The sequence below is a fragment of the Calypte anna genome, chromosome 2 (assembly GCF_003957555.1).
Source record: "Calypte anna isolate BGI_N300 chromosome 2, bCalAnn1_v1.p, whole genome shotgun sequence".
Lineage (NCBI taxonomy): Eukaryota > Metazoa > Chordata > Aves > Apodiformes > Trochilidae > Calypte > Calypte anna.
Genome location: NC_044245.1, coordinates 35,440,705 through 35,459,037, shown reverse-complemented (window position 1 = coordinate 35,459,037; position 18,333 = coordinate 35,440,705). Strand labels below are relative to the sequence as shown.

At 39.9% G+C, this 18,333-nt stretch overlaps 1 protein-coding gene across 1 annotated transcript in view; it reads left to right on the top strand.

Moving 5' to 3' along the window:
* COLQ (collagen like tail subunit of asymmetric acetylcholinesterase) overlaps window positions 1–18,333 on the top strand; it is a 41,248-nt gene that overhangs the window by 10,577 nt on the left and 12,338 nt on the right. The window contains exons 2-10 of the mRNA XM_030445492.1: window positions 3,091–3,212; window positions 7,723–7,767; window positions 8,394–8,420; window positions 10,128–10,199; window positions 12,792–12,854; window positions 13,793–13,819; window positions 14,497–14,541; window positions 15,268–15,303; window positions 16,226–16,306. Of these exons, the coding sequence (XP_030301352.1) occupies window positions 3,091–3,212; window positions 7,723–7,767; window positions 8,394–8,420; window positions 10,128–10,199; window positions 12,792–12,854; window positions 13,793–13,819; window positions 14,497–14,541; window positions 15,268–15,303; window positions 16,226–16,306 (518 nt within the window). The remainder of the gene's footprint in view (window positions 1–3,090; window positions 3,213–7,722; window positions 7,768–8,393; window positions 8,421–10,127; window positions 10,200–12,791; window positions 12,855–13,792; window positions 13,820–14,496; window positions 14,542–15,267; window positions 15,304–16,225; window positions 16,307–18,333) is intronic.

The following is an 18,333-nucleotide window of genomic DNA, read 5'->3' as shown; positions in this document are numbered from 1 at the left end:
GTCAATAGGAACAAAATGACACATTGCAACAGCTTATCTAAAATCCCTTCTTTTCTGAGAAGGGATATATACCCATAGATTAATACAGTCACTCTCTTGAATTAACATATATTAACACCATAAAAATGATCGTGTTTGAAAATAATAAAGACATTCAATTTTAAAGCTATTATGATATTTATGTTCTCTGAAACTGATTACCACTTAGACAAGTCTTATAATGAGGTTTTAATTTTGTCTTCCTTCTCTTATTGAGTGTGCTTGTTGATATTGAAGCTCTGCAAAGAGCAGCTTCCATATGAGATTCATAAACATGTGGTCTATGTAGGCAGGGTCTTCACATTTCACATAAAACAATTGACAGTCCTATTCTTGGGCTGAGATTTTTTCCACTGATGGGGACTGTGGTATTCTGAAGCTGTGTCTAGCAAACAAAGGTAACCTGGAGCCTAAAAATATACATTGCACTTGCAGAGAGCCTGTAATGCTGTCAAGGTAATCCTTTTGTGACAGACAAAACAAACCAGTACTGCAATCGTTGTAACATCTTAGAGCTGTCACAGTGGCAAAATCCACACCAATGAATTTCAGTGGTTCTTGGAAGGTTAAAATCCTAGCAGGCAGTCACTCTGTGACTCACTCATTTTTGTGCTCCCTATTTTGTTATATCCACCTGCCATGCCTGAGCCTGGGAGATCCTGGGGGCCTTTTCTTAAATATTGGCTTTACAGGTACACCTTCCAGATCATAGACATGATTGATGATGGAGCCCCAGATCTTAACTCCTACACCATTATATAACTGGTGTCTATTCTCTATAATAGTAATTAGATAGCTTCTTTTTTTTTTTTCTTTCCATATTGAGATCAGTATGTGATGCCACTGTTTATACCAGCAAACCTAAACAGTGTTTCAACCTCATTTTTGCTACAGTAGTATTAGAATAAGACTGTAAAGTCTGAAATTAATGGCTATTTTGCTATGAACTTGGTTAGCTATAGAGTTTTTACAATAAAAGCTGTTCCACAGAATTTCAAACTTCGCTGCCAAAAAGGAAAATCCCTATATTTTGTAACCCAGGACTTGACTTCACTCATGAGGATATGATAAATAACCTATTAAAGGTATATGTACATTTATATTTACTCTTTGCAAAATATTTAAACAACACAATACTTAATATCATCTGGTTTTAATTATTACATTTTATATAATTATAAATACATATATTTACATGTAAATATAAATATAATTATACTTTAATTATTTTAAAATTATTTTTATGTATAGTACAGTAATGCAAACCTTTTTCTAAAGTGCCTGGTAGTGATGTTTGACCAACTAAGCCCCATGGGGCCAGCCTTGATATTCTTAATCTTGTTGAATTGTAACAATCCTATAGAAATTCAGCTAGATCATGGAATAAGGTAGTACTAAGAGTGATGAAAATGGAATATGGCCTAAAATAAAATAATCACATTTTATATGCTGTTAAATTGTAAGCTGTCCATTGCTTTAATAATATTCAATTTAGCTCCAATGCAGTATGTCCAAATAAATACATCCAAATTTTGAAATTAAGATAGCCACAGAAGTAAATGTGCTGAAACTTGAGCAACTGAATTCAGAATTTAACTCTAAATATCTAATCTATTTTATAGCTTGTTCAAACTGGAGACATGCAGACTCAAATCTTTGCTTCTTTTTAAAGACCACTGTATGTATTTAAAGTTTTACATGAAACATATCTCTGTTTTTTATTACAAACCTGCCTTTCTCTTAAAAGATTTTTTATTGAGCTTCAAACTTCTGGAGGAAGGGCTGAGAAAGAAAATCCTTTCAGCTTTTAAATTACTCAAATGTATCTTTACAAATAGCATTTCAATAGAGAAAAAAAATCTGGATAACATAAACTGCCCTTTAATGCTGCTGAATCACATTGCTCTGGGCAACTGATTTTTACTTGTTGGGACTGAGGGAAATTCTGTACCCAGTAACATGGGATGGTAGAGCTGATATGTTTTCTGATATATTAGAAAACTAGAAGTATCTCTGTCCCTTAGAAAATCTGCCTTAACTTGAGATGCAGCTAGTATTCAGCCTGTGATTGATTTGCACACAAATCCAGCAATTCTGTCAGGTTTGTCTGCCTCGAAACTTAATTTGGAGATTTTCTATTAATACCAGATACTTCACCAAGGGCTTCTCTTCCTTCTTTATTTGGCTCTCTGCCACCTTCAGTTCACAGACATGAATTCCAGCTGCCACTAGCCAGCGGAATACACCAGTGAACCTAAATAAATATTTACTGTCCTTGGCCAAACCTTTGCAGAAGGCTCCCACCCTGATTAGAGAGGTATTACCCACGGAATAAATAGAATCAGGAAAAAAACCAGTATGACATCTTCATGCCCTTTCTCTCCAAATCTTTAGTCACAGCTGCTTATTTTGCTGATAGAATTTTTTTCCCACTTAGAAAAGGTTAAATACACTGCCAGACACAGCTGAGATCCTGCTTTATCAGGTGGTTGGTGGCAAACCTATGAGCCAAATCTGGGTTGTAGAGTGTTTGCTCTTAATGATAATGCAGCAATCAGAAATAAGGCAACCTGATTTTAGTCCCTGGGGAAATAGAGACAAATGTGCTGGGGAATAATTTAAGTCTATTATCACAGAAGTACCCACAGAAAATTGGTTCATGGGGTGGGCTGGTGAGCAACATCATGGAGGGCTTCCTGGTGACACTTGGGCTGTAATGGAAGCCAGAAAATGCTGTTTCTAATAGACTTTTGAAACAGGGAGGGCAGAGAGAAATATTTCAGTCTATTGTCCAGTGTTGCCTGCTGAAATTTTCCAAACTCAACCTGTGCCACAGTCATGTTAAGGGCATAAAATTCTGCATAGCCTGCAGCAGAAGAAGGATTTTACAGATTATAGTGACCACTCAATTTCTTAAATCCCTGCTTGGATTATAGTGTTGCAATCAATGCATGCAGGATGGAGAAATATCCTGTGATACAGAAACTCCTTATATTTTTTAAGAAGTGTTTGTGGTGTTCAAGACAACGGATGAGTGTTTGTATTGAACAGATCTCCCTTGTTTGGAACAGAAGAAACACCTCAGTCGCAGAGCATGCTGCCTCCTTGGGCCTCCTCCTCCTCCTCCACCACCCATGTTTCCACCACCATACTTCAGGAAGAGCTGGAGCACTGTAAGTGTGGCCCAGGAGCCTTTGGTTTCTTTTTGCATGACTTCTGGTGTTTGACAAAGACTGAAGCATCCTCTTTAGCACTGCTTCATGGTGTCACTCAGCAAACCTGTCTGGCTGTGTTGATATGGCTCTGTTAGAACAATCCTTTAACATCCCAGACTGGGGCTTGAAGTAAACCTCAAATAGATCAAGGCTTGGTCAAGCTGGGTTTGTTCAAGCAGTTAGCTCAAGTAACTTAAAATATTCTCCCTATTCTGTTTTAGGACCTTCTGTAGAGTAAGACAATGCTGAACTAAAGATATTTCTTTTTAGAAATGCAATAAACCAAGTAAGGACAGAAAGGTAATTTCCCATCCAACACAATAATTTCAGAGTGTAGATTATATTTGTGTCCTGTTTTGCATCATACTTACCTTATCCAGTAGATGAAAGGAAGGTCCCAAAATCCTCCTACAAAAACTATTCCCATCACTTCATTTTGCAACAAGAAAGATGTCTCTGGGTTGCTGGTATGGAGTTTTCACTCATTCAGCTAGGCACATACCCGCTCTATATGCTATGTATTAATGCACATCTAATAACATATGAACACACAGGATACAGTAAGGTAGCACTTACTGCCATGGTCTGTTAACACCAAAGTATTTTCCATCTCAATATAAAGAAGTTTTCTTGAATAATTCATGTTCCTTAATTCTACCATTGATTTAACACCTGCAGATACTGTAATTATTGCTAGTGGTATGTAAATAGTTATTAGAAAATCTCTGATAAGAACTAACCTAAGAAAAAATACAGTGTAAAACCCTCTGTTGTCTTGAGCTCTGGATTGAGATCAGGACTGAGCTCAGAGTGAGCTCCCAACCAACCCAAAATCTAGTTACACTCCTTTTGCTCATCCCCTCCCCTCAGTGTGCTGTGGTTTCCACAGAAAGGAATCCCAGAGCCAGATTTTCTTTAGGAAATATGATGTACTCCTTGAGCGAGGAGAGGGTGGGGACCAAGGCACCTGAGATTCAAGCAGCCCAGAGAATAATCTGAACAGAAAATCACTCTTCACACCATGTCCTTTATGAAAACATGAAATAAAACTGGAGGAGGGGAGCCACGCGAATTCAATACAAGTAGCTTATGTTTTGGAGTCTCTGGCTGGAGTTTTATGGAAAAAGGGCTTCTCACTTGGAAGCTGAGAATCATTTGTTTTAAAGCAGTGTTTCTGGTTCAGTGTCTGTCTGCCTTTCCAGGGGAGATTCCTTTTGTCATAGGACATAAATAAGGCAGTTTACTTATGCAAGCCTAATTCTGACATCAAAAGATTAGACATCCATTGGTCTTTAAAGGCATCATCTCTGCTCTGCGTTGAATGAAAGCCTACAGGTTGGTATCTTCTGGAGCAAAGTTCACGCTGCTGATGCCCCCCCCTGAGCACAGTCTCTATTTTTGGGCCAAAGTTGCTATTTTTAGAGAGGAGCCTTTACTTGTCAAGAGGAATGGAGAGAGCAGGGTCAGGTCTAAGAATAGGCCAGGGTCCCACGTTGTCTTGCAGGGGTGTGTGGCAGCCTGGCTGTGAGGTGCCTCTGGAAGGGCAGGAGGAGGAAGCATGGGTCAGGATGCTGTGCTGAAGTGCTAATGTTCAAGCATCTGTGAAGATAACCTCGTGACAAACCCTCCTCTTCTGCCCAAGGCGGTGAATAAACCCTCTTGAGGCTGAAGCACTTGGTGGTTGCTTGTCTGTGTACTACTCCGACTGGGTAGGTATGGCTATATGTTGACTCACATGTTTTATGTTATACAGAAGCTGCCTGCCCTGGATATGAAAGAGTTGTGTCAAGAGTTGCTCCAGATAATAGAGGCTTCCTCCCTGCCCAAATCACATTGCCCTGCAAGGCCTCTGGGCCCACAGGTGAGTGATGCATTTGTGATTAAACTATGTCATTCTCTCACTTACTCCATGCCACTTAGAAAGCTGTAAAGCATCTCTTGCCAATGCTTTTTACTACTTTAAAAGAATACCAAGGTCTGGTTTAATTTCATTTTTTGACTATGTATAAATCATTTAGGCTTTTTACCCTGTGTTCTCCTCCCTGCCTTGCATACTCCAGTAGGTTTCAAGTTCATCCTTTGTTTTTTGCAGAGATTTACAGTAGGTAGCACCCATCAAAAATCCTGGAGATGTCATCACTTCCTTCAGAGGCTCTTTGCTAGTCTCTTCTTTGCTTTAGATTCTGGTCTAATTTATGTGAGTTAACAAGCCTGTGAAGTGGATGCACAAGAGATGCAATGAACACGAATGGAGAACGTTCCTGAGAAGGCAAACACCTATGTGTGTTCTCCTAGCTTGACCTGCAACATCTTTGCCTCTGACTTGCTGGGTAGCCTTGAGTCAGTCCATTTGATCTCCTGTTTAATTTTTTTTTATAATTCGTATATTCAGAAATCTTTTAAGGGAGGTCAGAAATCTTAGAAGGAAATATCGCTCCTCTAGGGTGAAGGTTTTCACAAACATCTCTAGTGTAGAGAAGATCACCCATCTGTCTTTTCATTTCAGTTCATTCCTTCCAAATCAAAATATCACCTTTCAGGGAGAGGTACTTCCACTTTCTCCTAAGACACAGGTGGTGCCTGTGTGCTGTGCTTGGTACTTTGGGACAATGATCTTACTCAAGGCCCCTGGGTGCCAGATTTATTACAGTACAGCTAGTAGCACACACAGCATGGAGCCTTTGCTACAGCAAAACTGTGACTGAGACTTTGCTGCAGCCTGAGAAATTAACAAGCATCCAAACACTGTTTAAAAAATAAGGACAGTGCCTCACAGTTAAAGTTTAGTTATGTAGCAGAGAGCTTAGCTTTAATTATTTAGAAGTCAGTATTCTAGAAAGTATTTGTAAATAGTCTAGAAGATGCAATGTGAAAGCCCCAAGGCTTTTTTTAAGAGCCTTGACTTTTCTGTTCTGTTTTGTCTTTGCTAAACTGCAGGATGAGGCAGACTCACTCAGCAGGTGAATGATGAGATGTGGAGAGAAATGATGGGAAATGTTTGTCCTGTCCTGTACTGAGAAAAGTCTTCTCTGCATTATGAAACAGTTCTGCAGTGTGGCTGGACACAATCCAGACTTGCAGTACATGTAAAAGAAACAGTTACCTCAGTCTATGCTAGACCATCTTTTTTTTTTTTTTTTCTAAACAACAAATCCTCTTAATACTCCCTCTGACTTAAAGAGGAGGAATGCTAACATTAATTCTATTGTTCTGCAAGGTCCATAATTATAAATAATATTCATCTTGCAACCAAATGATCTATGATCCCTCCAAGAATATTTTTAAACAGAGTAGGCTGGCAGATTTTATCCCAATGGCAGACAGTCGGGTGGTTATAACATGGCTTTGGAATTTTTAATTATAAATTGTGTGTCTGTCTCTTACAATGGGACAATGTGAGAGCCAGCAGTCCCCTGGCTCTCTGGGCAATACTTTTATGGCAATGGTCACATGAAAAGAGATGCTTTCTAAAAAGTATTTTTGAATTCTTTCCTGCTGTAGCTTGCATGACATTCAAAGGAGTTTGTAAAACTAATACTGTTGTCTCAGAGCTGAATTGCTGAAGGACAATTTGATTTCTAGTGATATAACTCAGAGCATAATTCTTCCCATGTGTAACCCAAAGCAAAATGAAAGTAATACGATAAAATTTGGCTCTGAGTCTATAAGATGTATTTTGATTTACACTCTTGAAATAAGTTTAAAATAATTTTACTGACTTAAATTGTAGTAGTAGTTTGCATCTGAGGGTACGTTTTACTCCTGTTAAGGTACAATTTGCATCACATTTTGGACAGTGTAAGATGACCAGGGTGAAAACATGGAGTGAGTGATTTGTATGGTGAATTTAATGCTCCTCTGATGCAGGATCATGGCATGTCTTTTTCTTTAATAATTCAAAAATAAAAGGTGATCTGTGAACCAAAGCATTCTAGAAACAAACCTGGTTTGTTTGGGGTTTTTTCTGAGATGGGATTCAAAGTCTACCTGGCTTAAGAAGTCTCCTAAAAGGACAGTCAGACTTATATGAGAGAGAAATATCTTCAGGGTTCAGAAGTGGTGGCAGTCCTCCATGTCCATACCACACTGCAGAGACCACTCCACATGTTTTGTGTCACTTCCCTTTCCACACCTTTGGCTGACCTCCGTTGCTAGCTGACACAGAATCTCCATGTCCCCATTGCTACTTCTTCAGGATTCCAATAACTTGTTATCTTTCCTTTGCCCCAGGCCTTCTTTCTTGTTAGTTTTCTTCATCTAGAAGATGACCCATCACTCATCATGTCACTCCAGCTCTCCAGCCTGCCATTCAGTAGTGACACAGGCCTGGCATTTAGAGGCCATGGTCAAACACCATATCCATCACCCCAATCTAGGGTATCCTACTCTTCCCAGGAGACACCTACCATGGGTTGAGTGAAGGCAACCACCAGAGTCTTCTTACTAATGCTTTCACTTTTCTCCCTAGGGTCCACGAGGAATCCCTGGTGTAATGGGACCAAAAGGGGAGAAAGTAAGTGTCTTAGAGCATTTGGTGTTTTAGAGGGAGCAAGGGAAGAGATAGAGAAGCTGGTTCACTTTTTCCTTGTCCATTTATTCAATGATGGGCCTTTTGGATGTGGGGATTTGCTTTAATTTGAATGTAAAGCTGTGAATTGTTCTTAACTATTTTAATCTTCATCTTCCAATATTAGTTTTCAATCTTGAAATATTAATTACGGCTTCTCACGGTAGCTACCTATGTCTACAGTATGTGATAAGAAAGAAGTTCAGGTGCACAAGTCAGTGATCTTAACTTATCCAGCACCCTTTGAACACCTTGTCCCTCTGGGAGGACATGAGAAGCAGGGCTCAGATATTAAAAGTGGTCTGTTGTGGCTTCAGATTTGAAAAGGATTTGCTTACTCCAGGGTGGTGCTTAAGGAGCCCTAAGCAGCTGAGCAGGTAATTACCTGTTTTGCTATACAAGGGGGTGACTGCAAGGAGCTCTGCTAAAGCAATCCTTCTCCTTTCCCTGTGGAAGCAAAGTCTTAAACACAAAGATCTCCCCAGTTTATTTTTCGTTATAAATGCATTAACTAATGAGCCACTGTTCTTTGTGTGGTGCCTATGGGATTAATACATTTCTTTCTCTGGCAGGGGGAGATTGGAAGGCCTGGAAGAAAGGTATGAACAAAGGTGCTGTCCCAGACACCCATCTAATACTTGACACATAGCAGCTGTCAGAGTGGGCTGCAGACAACAGTAAAATAGACATTAGCTCACGTTGAAGTTTAACAGTTTTGTGCTACTTCCCTGGTACCCAGGATGGGTGGTAGGAAGCCCTGGGTGCAGGGCTGGGGATCTGGACCCTTTGGCTTGCAGAGCTGTCAGAGGTGATTTAAATTTGCCAGGTTCCCTCAGTAAGAGCAGGCAGCTATGGCCAGGCTGTTACAACAGAATGGGAAGCTGCTTGAACTGTGTCTCGGCAGACAGAGAAAGCAGGGTGTGGGAGCTTTCATTGAAGGCTTATTAGAAAAAACACAAACAAAAATAAAAATTTTCACTCTGCTGAAGTCTAAACAAGGCTTGGCCAAGTACCCCCAAAGGAGTAACAACCATCAATGATTTCACTTACAGGGTTTTGGCACCAATGCAATATGCTGACTACAGTCCTATGCCTGGTGACATATGAGCCATGATACATTGTAAAAAATATGTGCTCCTACATGTGATGAAACAGAATATGCTATCTCAGTTGCTAAGTACCTCCATTTAATGTAATTAACTTGAAAAGAAGACAGAAATGCAGGATGAAATCAGAGACACACAGAGGGTAGTCACTAACCAGGAAAAGAAGTACCCTTCTAATAATATACCAAGGATTTTAACACCCTTCTAATAATATATAAAGGATTTTAACACCAGCTACCAATTAGTAATTCAAATTAATTTAAACACATAAACAAGAGATACTTTTCTTTAATCTAAATTGCAAATGCCCTTCAGTGAAAAAAAAAAAATTAGTTATATAAATTCAAATGTTAAAAACAGTAATGTCTCAAAGAGAGTCACCCATCAACCTACATGGGACTGCAAACCTTAAACACAGTGCATCAGTACTAGTACTTACTCTTCTAAGAAAAATCAGTGGAGCCCTGAAGAGCAGCTGTCCAGGTTGGAAATAAAATGGTGCAATTACTGCTAAAAGATGTCTGGCTTCTTGAGGGTCACTCTTAGATCCAAATGTCATGATGACATTTCTAAGATCATACTATCAAGTGGTGTAAAGCAATGGAATAGCACTAATCTGCAGCATTTCAGGAGATACTAAAGGAGTGATTTCCAGGCAGTAATAAAAATAGATAAAGAACTGTGTGTATGTACCTACTGCTAGCCAAATAGTAGCTAATAAAGAGCAGTTATCACTCGTAATATGAGAATGTTCAGAATAAGAATAGTAATTAAAACCAGGAATATCTTAGTTAAAGATTTCATTCTGTACTTAATGTAAAATGGATTTGTACAGATATAATTTCATGGAGGTCTTTTTAATTGACATCGTATTATTAAATGAAAATAGGATTTAAGTTATTGATACTGGGTTTTTAGGATTATTATTTTGACTGCATGTAGATTTACTCTGTAGCTGATCTGCATATTTGAATCCATGAAATGTGGTATTTCTGTGAGCCCACACATCCTCCACTAGCATCAACAAACTGTGTTATGAATATAACAGAGTATTTAATTTTTTTATTAAAAGCAAGGTAAAGAAACATTTTAAATTCTTCTCCTGAAAATGCTTTATTCCTTCCCTCTCTCCTGTCTGCAGAGGGGTTTTGTGTGCAGGAATGATGTTACATGAATCGTAATCGGTGTTTTTCTTTCAAGGGTAGACCAGGTCCCCCGGGTGTTCCTGGAATGCCAGGACCAATAGGATGGCCTGGACCTGTGGGACCGAAGGTAAGACTAAAATCTGTGTGGGATCACTGGTCTGAATACAACCATTGCCTCAAGAAATCTCTAAACTACTTTCTGCTGGAGGCTGGGAAGCAGCAGCAGTGCAAGGACACTGTGCTTTTCCCATTTCTTACACTTTCTGCAAAGACCTGCCCAGTCTAGGATTGGGTTACTCCACCTTCAGCTGAGCCCTTGTAGCTTTTCTTATGTTAATTAAAGTATGTGAAAGGGAAACTGACATTCCATCTAATGAAGACTCATTGATAACCACTGGCATCTCACAATCTCACAAATCAATGTTTCACAACTGATCATCATTTTGGTGACTGTCCTTTGTGGTGCTCTCCCTTGCCTGAACGTGGACTTCTTGGCAGTGTAACTGTGTGCCCATGAGGTCACAGGGAAAATACCAGCTTCTTGTCAGAGAAGATAGGTTACAAACCACAAGGGTTGCTGATCAGGTCTTTGAAGTTCCCACCCATACCAACAAACATTAATTTCTGTGATTTTTCAGAGCCAACTGCAGAAGAAATGGCAGGACATATTTTGCTACCGTGTAGTGGTTGCTTCATCTGCATTTATTGCAAAAAAGCTGAAGGGCAGTCCTTTACTGAGTGCTACCTTTTACAAAAGGTATACAGCATTTCACAGAAGCCAGTGTACAGGAGTTTCTCCTGGGGTTTTTGAGATAATTTATTTGCCTTCAATCCAGCATGCATCAGGCAAAAGGACTGCATGCAGTGCTTAGTTTGAAGCTATATTTTCCATATATTTCCATATTTGATTCCTCTTTTTCCATGAACATGGGTGCCCCCCACCTCAGAGGATGTAATGCTCTTATTACAGCAAGAATAATAGATGACTTCTGAATGCAAGCCACACCTGGGAAGCAGACCCTCAAGTTCCTCACAGCTATGTTAGATGAGAAACATCTTAATATAGCATGTGGGAATGCAAGCAAGCAACAGGAGACTACATACAAAAAAGGAGCCAATGTTGACTTTGAACTATGAGATGAATCATAGAATCATAGAATCATAGAATCATAGAATCATAGGGGTTAGAAGGGACCTCGAAAGATCATCTAGTCCAACCCCCCCTGCCAGAGCAGGGCCACCTAGAGTACATCGTGCAGGAACATGTCCAAGCGGGTTTTGAATGTCTCCAGTGAAGGAGACTCCACGACCCCCCTGGGCGGCCTGTTCCAGGGCTCTGTCACCCTTACAGTAAAAAAATTTTTTCAAATATTCAACTTGAACCTCCTGTGCTCCAATGAGAAATGATGTCTCCCAAAATGCAGTGTGCTGTGATTTCTCACAGTGGAAACAGTGAGGGCAGGAGGAAGGTCAAGCTACCTCTGTCCCTTACAGTCTGATTACTGAGAGCTCATCATTCAGAAAACTCATTCACTCATTCACTTGCCCTGTTCCTTATATAAGCACTATTTTTTATTTATGAAGTCATCCTAATTTTGATTTTATCTCCTCTTTTTCAAATGTTATGCTTTTTAATCACACTACTGGAAGCATCTCACGTTCTGTAGTGAGACTTCTTCCTATACTTTGACTGCAAGTCCTAGTGGCTGTTTGATCCTGACTCTTTGTCTTTTATGGTCTCCTCTGATACCTTTCTTCTCTGTTGATGGGTTCACACTGTCACTTCTTGTCTCTATAATCAGTTTCCTGCCTGTCACTGAAGGTTCCAGTTAAATAGAAGCCAGCAGATCTCTGTGCTCACTTCCATCAGTTATGTTTCTCCATTTCCCTTCCTATCTCTGGTCTTCCCAGACTCTTGATACCCATCTTCACTATGGTAATTTGCTGCATCCACTTCTTGCTGGAAATCTCCAGTAAGCTGCTGTTTGGGGTGTTTTTCTCATTCCCATCTCCATGTGTCTTTCTTTTCCATGGTCTTGGTCCAATCCTTTTTTCTCCTTGTTTCTTCAAGTCTTTTCTGAACTTCTGCTGGGGCAGCAGCTAATATGAAAATCCTCTCCACTACTAGGACAGTGAAAGCCAACAGATAATGAGAGCCAACTGTATCCTGTTGGTAGGGCTTCTGCATACCACTGGGGACTATTCCATATTTTACCTCAGATATAATTAGCTGACAGCAGCCAGAGAAGTTGCTGTAAAGCCTTTTCATGATTTACAGGCTCCAAATCACCATGAAACACATGATGCCTCAGAACTTTGATAAAAATGATGGCTTTTCCTCCCCAGGCCGTTGAGTCTTGCACCAAAATATCTTTCTTTTTTGAAGCTCAGGGAAGGGACACTGAGTAGGGGCACTGCATCTTCATGCAGTACAAGGATGCTCAGATGCTGCTAATTTGTTTGTATGTCCTTTTATTGGATCTAGAAAAGCTGAAGCACAAGTTACACACCCAAAAAAATGCACATAGAAGAGTAAGATAACATTTGAGGACTCGTGCATAATACAGGTGCAATATAGACCTCTGGCTACAAAGCTACCCCAAGGTCAGGCTTGTCTCAACCATCTGACATAAAGACCTGAACCATTAGACTATCAGACATTCATTATTGACCTCATTAGAGAGCCACAATCAATAACTCTCTTTATTAACCTCTTTAGGGTGAAAAGGGAGAGTTGGGTGTGATGGGATTGCCAGGTACAAGAGGACCAATGGGCTCCAAGGTTTGTTAAGCAAATGCTGCATTTTCAGACATTGGTTTCTAACACTGCTGACAGCTGTTTCCCTCATGAATTTGCTGGAAAGCCTTTATCAGGATACATATTTTCTAATACAGCTAAAAAAGATATGTTCTTCTTCAAGCAAGGTTATGTTGTCTGGTTGGGCTTGGCTGTGTTTTTGGCTTTTCATAAAAACGCTCTGGTGCACATTGCTGTAACAAAAATATATATTTTAAAATAGAACATTATATGTAATTGTATCCCACTAGAAAAAGGAGTTCTTAAGTTTATTTGGTCCTGTACTGAATTTATGCATATGTACTGATAGCTAGATAACAGGCACAATTAGTTTTAGCTTTTCTAGTATCTCAACATTACTGTCTAGAGAATAGCCTCTGCCTTTACAAATTTAGGCCACACTATTTTAAGGTAGTTGAAAAAAATTAGGTAATGAGTATATTCCAATAAAGGACTGGAAAGAAGAATTAGGTGCTACTGATTATTGTATGTTTCTTAAGGAGAAACTCAGTTTTATAGTCTAATTTAAGGATGTACCACAGGGAAAGAAAAAATAATAATAAAAAAGCAAACCATGAAAAGAAGATAAGTGCTAAAATACTTTTAGACTATTAATTGTGGCATCTAAGGCTTTATTTAATTTCAATTATATTTTATTTCCCTTGTCTCAATTTAAAAAGTGATATCAAACTTTCTGGCTTTACCTGGCTTTTTCACATTGGCTTTTGGCTGCATTGACTTGCCTTTAGTTCATATTTCATAGTTCAGTTTCAGTGCAATTCTAGAAGCTATAAATATTGATTTGCATTTACAAGTTGATGCAATTAGGTATTTGTGCTTCATTCTTTTTCTTCACTTTGAAGTCCTATATCTTGAGTAATCTTGAAAGATACAAGCACTAAAATATCCATCTTTCCCCTTAGGGTTTTCCTGGAACTAGAGGAGAAAAGGTCAGTGTGACAGTAGAATAATATATAATTTAGCGATTTGAAACAATTATGTAAAAAAAAAAGGAACTGTAAAAATGAGACTGAATTTTGGTGGAGTGAAGCCTGAAGGTCCTATTGAGAAATGAAAGCAATCAACAAGAGGGAGCACAGTCTCGTGGCTTGGTCTGGGGTGCTAAAGGAGTTTTACACCCTGACTTCTTATGAGCAAGTTATTTCAGTTATGAGCAAGTTATTTATTCTTATTTTAACCTGGCTACAGTTTCCCCAGCTATAGAATGGGTATAAGAGCCTCTGTTGGTCTGATTTATTTGTGGTGTGCAGACTTTGACACAGAGGCAGTTTTCACCATAAGACCATACAGTGGGACCTGGACTTGGGTGAATCCAGCTGTGGGGAAAAAAAAAAACAGGTTTGGAAGTATTATGTACAGGAAAGCAATTTAGAGTAATTATCTGGGGAGAATGAGTCCCTTTTCCTATAAGGGTTACTCATAATTCATTTATAATACTAATGAAAGTAATAAGGAAATGTGTTGAGGTATCTGACATACACCTTACTCTGTCGATATTGCTGTACTCTCTGTGACTCCAAGTGACACCTCATGTAGGAGAATTATTTTTTCCTTCCTTGTGAGGTGGTAGTAATTAAGCTGTTATCACCCTGTCATCTCTCTCCAGGGATCCAGAGGCGACAGGGGTGACAAAGGAGTCAAAGGAGATCAGGTAATTTTCTTTTCCAGATGACTGTGAGCTTTAGCTGAACATGCACATGAGGACTTAAAGTACTGGGAGCATCTTCCTGGGGGGGCAAGAGTGGTGAAGGCAGGTTGTGGTCCTACTTGACAGGAGGACAGAGGGGGCAGCATCTGTGTGCCCCCCAGCACCAGCACATAAGGGAGTGATGAGGCAGAGGGAGATTCCCCTGCAGGTAACCTCAGTCTCTCCTGGCCTGTGCAGTCCAGAACTAGGACAGCTTGCCAAATTGTTAATGCTCTTGGCTGGATATACAGTAGTCTCATAAGTGGGGTAAAAAAAAAAAAAGTTGATTCTTGATTTAGGGTTTCTTTTAATTAAGAAAGGAAAAGTAAACTGCTTATGATGGAAATGGAGAAATGCCATTCTGGAATGGAGGCTCTGGAAGTGGTCCAGGTAGCAGGGTTGCCTGTAGGCAAAGCACAACTGGATGTTTTTGCTGGAGGAAAGCAAGCAGATAGCAGAGGACCCGGTGGAGGAGTGGCATTGTCATACACAGGGCTTTAAATTCTGCTTATAATTTTCTACTTACTATGTCACCCACAGTGCTAAATCACAGTGTTGGGTTTTTTTGTTTTTTTTTTGTTTTTAACTGATATCAGTACATGGCATTTATCTTCTTCCTTCCAAGGAAGGTGGTGCTTTGTCAAAAATTACTCCACATTTTTTGATGTTTTTTCTCCTTTAACTCTGCAGGGAGAAATAGGCTTCCCTGGAATGCTGGGACAAAAAGTAAGTGAGCGTGATGTATTGGTGAGTTAAATGCTGGCACAGGGGCAATGAGTAAGCCACTCAGGGACATCCTGGAAAGTATAAAGCATTAAAGGTCTTGCTTGACTCAGGAACCAACACTTCTTGGGCCTGATCTAGTTTTTTAGGCTTCTTATCTTTGGAGAAGATTCTGAGCTATTTGTTCTTATTTCTCTCTTTTCCCCACAACATTGGTTTAATCATAATCTTCCTCCTGTTCCAACTCTTCATTGCAAAATCATAACTGGCCTAATTGTTTGGGTGTTATTTACTTAAAGATAATAAATACTTATCCTTCTTGATACTTCGAATCAAAAATGGCACTACTATAAATAGCAGTAGTAATCCTGACCAGTTTTGGTATCATTGTTTTGTATTTTTTGGTATCATTCTGTACCTAAAAAAAATTAAATAATAATAATAATAAAAAAATCAAATGTTGTTTTATAGATAGAAATCCTAAGATACTAGAATTTTATGACATAACCACATCTTATCTCTGAAATTAGGATAAGGAAATAATGGTGGCTTGCAAGGAGACTAGAAGACAAGTGAATTCACCTCCCTTTCCCTCAGCAAGTTATTGCCACAAGGGTCAGAGAGTTTTGCCAGCCTTGGCCTCTCCAGATCTCCAAGCATGTTTCTGATCTCTCCATTGGTCCCTGTTTAGGAGAATAGTTTTGGGGAAAATTTTTGGGTAAATTGTGAGAAATATTTTTCACCTTATGCTGGTTATAAAATATTTTATTATAATTTTGATGTTCTGAGAAACAAATGGTACCAGAATTATCCGGAGAACTTATGTGAACTGGAGCACTATCACTTTGTAGTCTTGTATAAGGCAATTATAACCAAGGCAATATGTATTTCTGTCTTTATGTCCTGCTTCCTTTCACCCACCAAGGGAGAGATGGGCCCAAAGGGACCATCTGGAGTACCAGGACACAGAGGACCTATAGGAAGACCTGGAAAACGAGGCAAACAGGTAAGTTGTTCCCTTGACTCCTATTGTCTGTGTGGTTGTGGCATCCTAGGCAACACAGAGCTATGGTCCTAGCCCCACCTGATGGCTGGTGTTAGCTTGAGATCCAGGTCTCAAACTGCAGATCCCAACCCTGAAGATGACCTTGGGAGCAGGGCTGCAATGGCAAATAGGATTTATCCAAAATTCAACACTTTTCAGCTTGCTCAGGGGTCATCCTCCACCCCTCATGAAAACAGGTTTCTGGAATGAGCAAAGAAAGGTTTGTAGGGAAACACTGGATGTCTGGGGCTCTGAATGAGGAAGGTATTGCTGTAGATTCTACAGAAACTGCTTCCCCTCGCTTAAGCTCTGAGCAGAGAGGCAGCATCAGCATCTTGCAAAGGACATTCCATCGCCTGCCCATGAATTTTCTCCCTGGCTCCCCAGTCCAAAGAGCCACTCTACTTCTGCTAGCAAAAACACTTCTTGTGTGCACAGTCAGTAGCTGTCTGTACACTAAGAATGCTATGCTGGGATGGAATAAATTGGTATGTGGTCTGTGGCAATGAAAAACACCTGTCTATAAATCCAAACCTCAGTCCTGTATTACACTGTCATACACTCCTGGATTCTAAATGTGCATCCAGTGTCCATTCAGGTTCTTCCCTTGCTGCCCAGCCTGGGAGATGCTTTATGTCTACACCAACTAATTTGGCTGAGTCAAGCTTTGCTCAGGCCCAAACTTGGGTCAACACCCAAGCAAGATCAGCTTGCAAAGCCATAAGGCCTTAGAGATGTTCAAAACAGTGCAAAGAACCAATGGACTAAAACACCCTCTCTGTTTCTCTCATTTCCTCTGTTAGCACTAAACCAGGATTGATTTGTTAGGCTGGGTATTTATATGATGGCTCTCACCATATCACTGCATGCCAGGGACAGATCCTCCTGCTCTGAGAAAGGTCAGAAAGACACAGTGACCTTAAAGGATGGTAATCTGGTCTGCAAGCCAGTTGGGAATGGGGTGGTTGAAAAATGGTCCTTATTTAGGGCTCAGAATTATTATGCTGGTGGAATTATTTTTCAGATTGATTGTAAAGATCAGGAATTGTGTGCAAATTTGATCCCGACTCCTTCATTGTAGCATTTTCCTAGGAGGAGGTTGCAATATTGCTATAAGTTACCTGATTACATCACCTAATGGACCTCTTTGAGTGCACCTTTCCTTTTGTATTTTTTTTAAACAATGATACTGGATGTACAAAGGAGACCATTTACTGGTGCTCTTAATTGCCACTTGCAGAGCCTGTTTGTTTCCAGTGACTGCCAGGGAAGGGAACCTGTTCACACTGAAACAATGCTGGTTTTAATGCTCAGACACAGCAGCTTGTAGGCAAGGTGCTCAGTGGCTCATCTGAAAGCACTTCATTTGCATCCTGGTTTTGCCCAGCACTGCAAACAGAGGCATGTGCCTGCTCCACTGTTGCTCGGATGCCATCAGCTAATATCTGAGGTGAAAAAAAACCACCAGTGTGGGGAAAACTAAAGCTAGGTGTTAGGAAGGCAATACTAGGTCACCAAGTAAAGAGGGTTTGTGCAATATAAGAGCCACAATAGGTTTTTCTTTTTGTCTTTGATTCATCAGGTTTTAAAAGATGGTGTGTGCTTTTCACTGGTTTCTTTGTTCATTAGTGGTTTGTGGTATTTTTGTTTGGGTTGTTTTCGGTTTTCTTTTTGGTAATCTGTTCTTGTCTGTCCTGCCAGAGTAGTATGCACAGAGTATCTTTCCATAGCATAAGGCAAAGGGAAGACACAGTGCTTGCAGATCAGCTTGAACACAGTGCACTTCTTCCTTGACCTTAGACATTTTGTCACATTACACAGTGCCTTAATCAAAAAGTGGTGCCATAAAGCATGTCAATTTAAGGCAACAGTCAGTCTGACTGAAAGAACCGTAGTCCAGCCCTAAATTAGGACTTTCCAGGCTCAAGGCTTAGGATACAAACCCTTTTCTGTTGCCCTGAAAGCCATTTCAGCATTGACCTCCTACA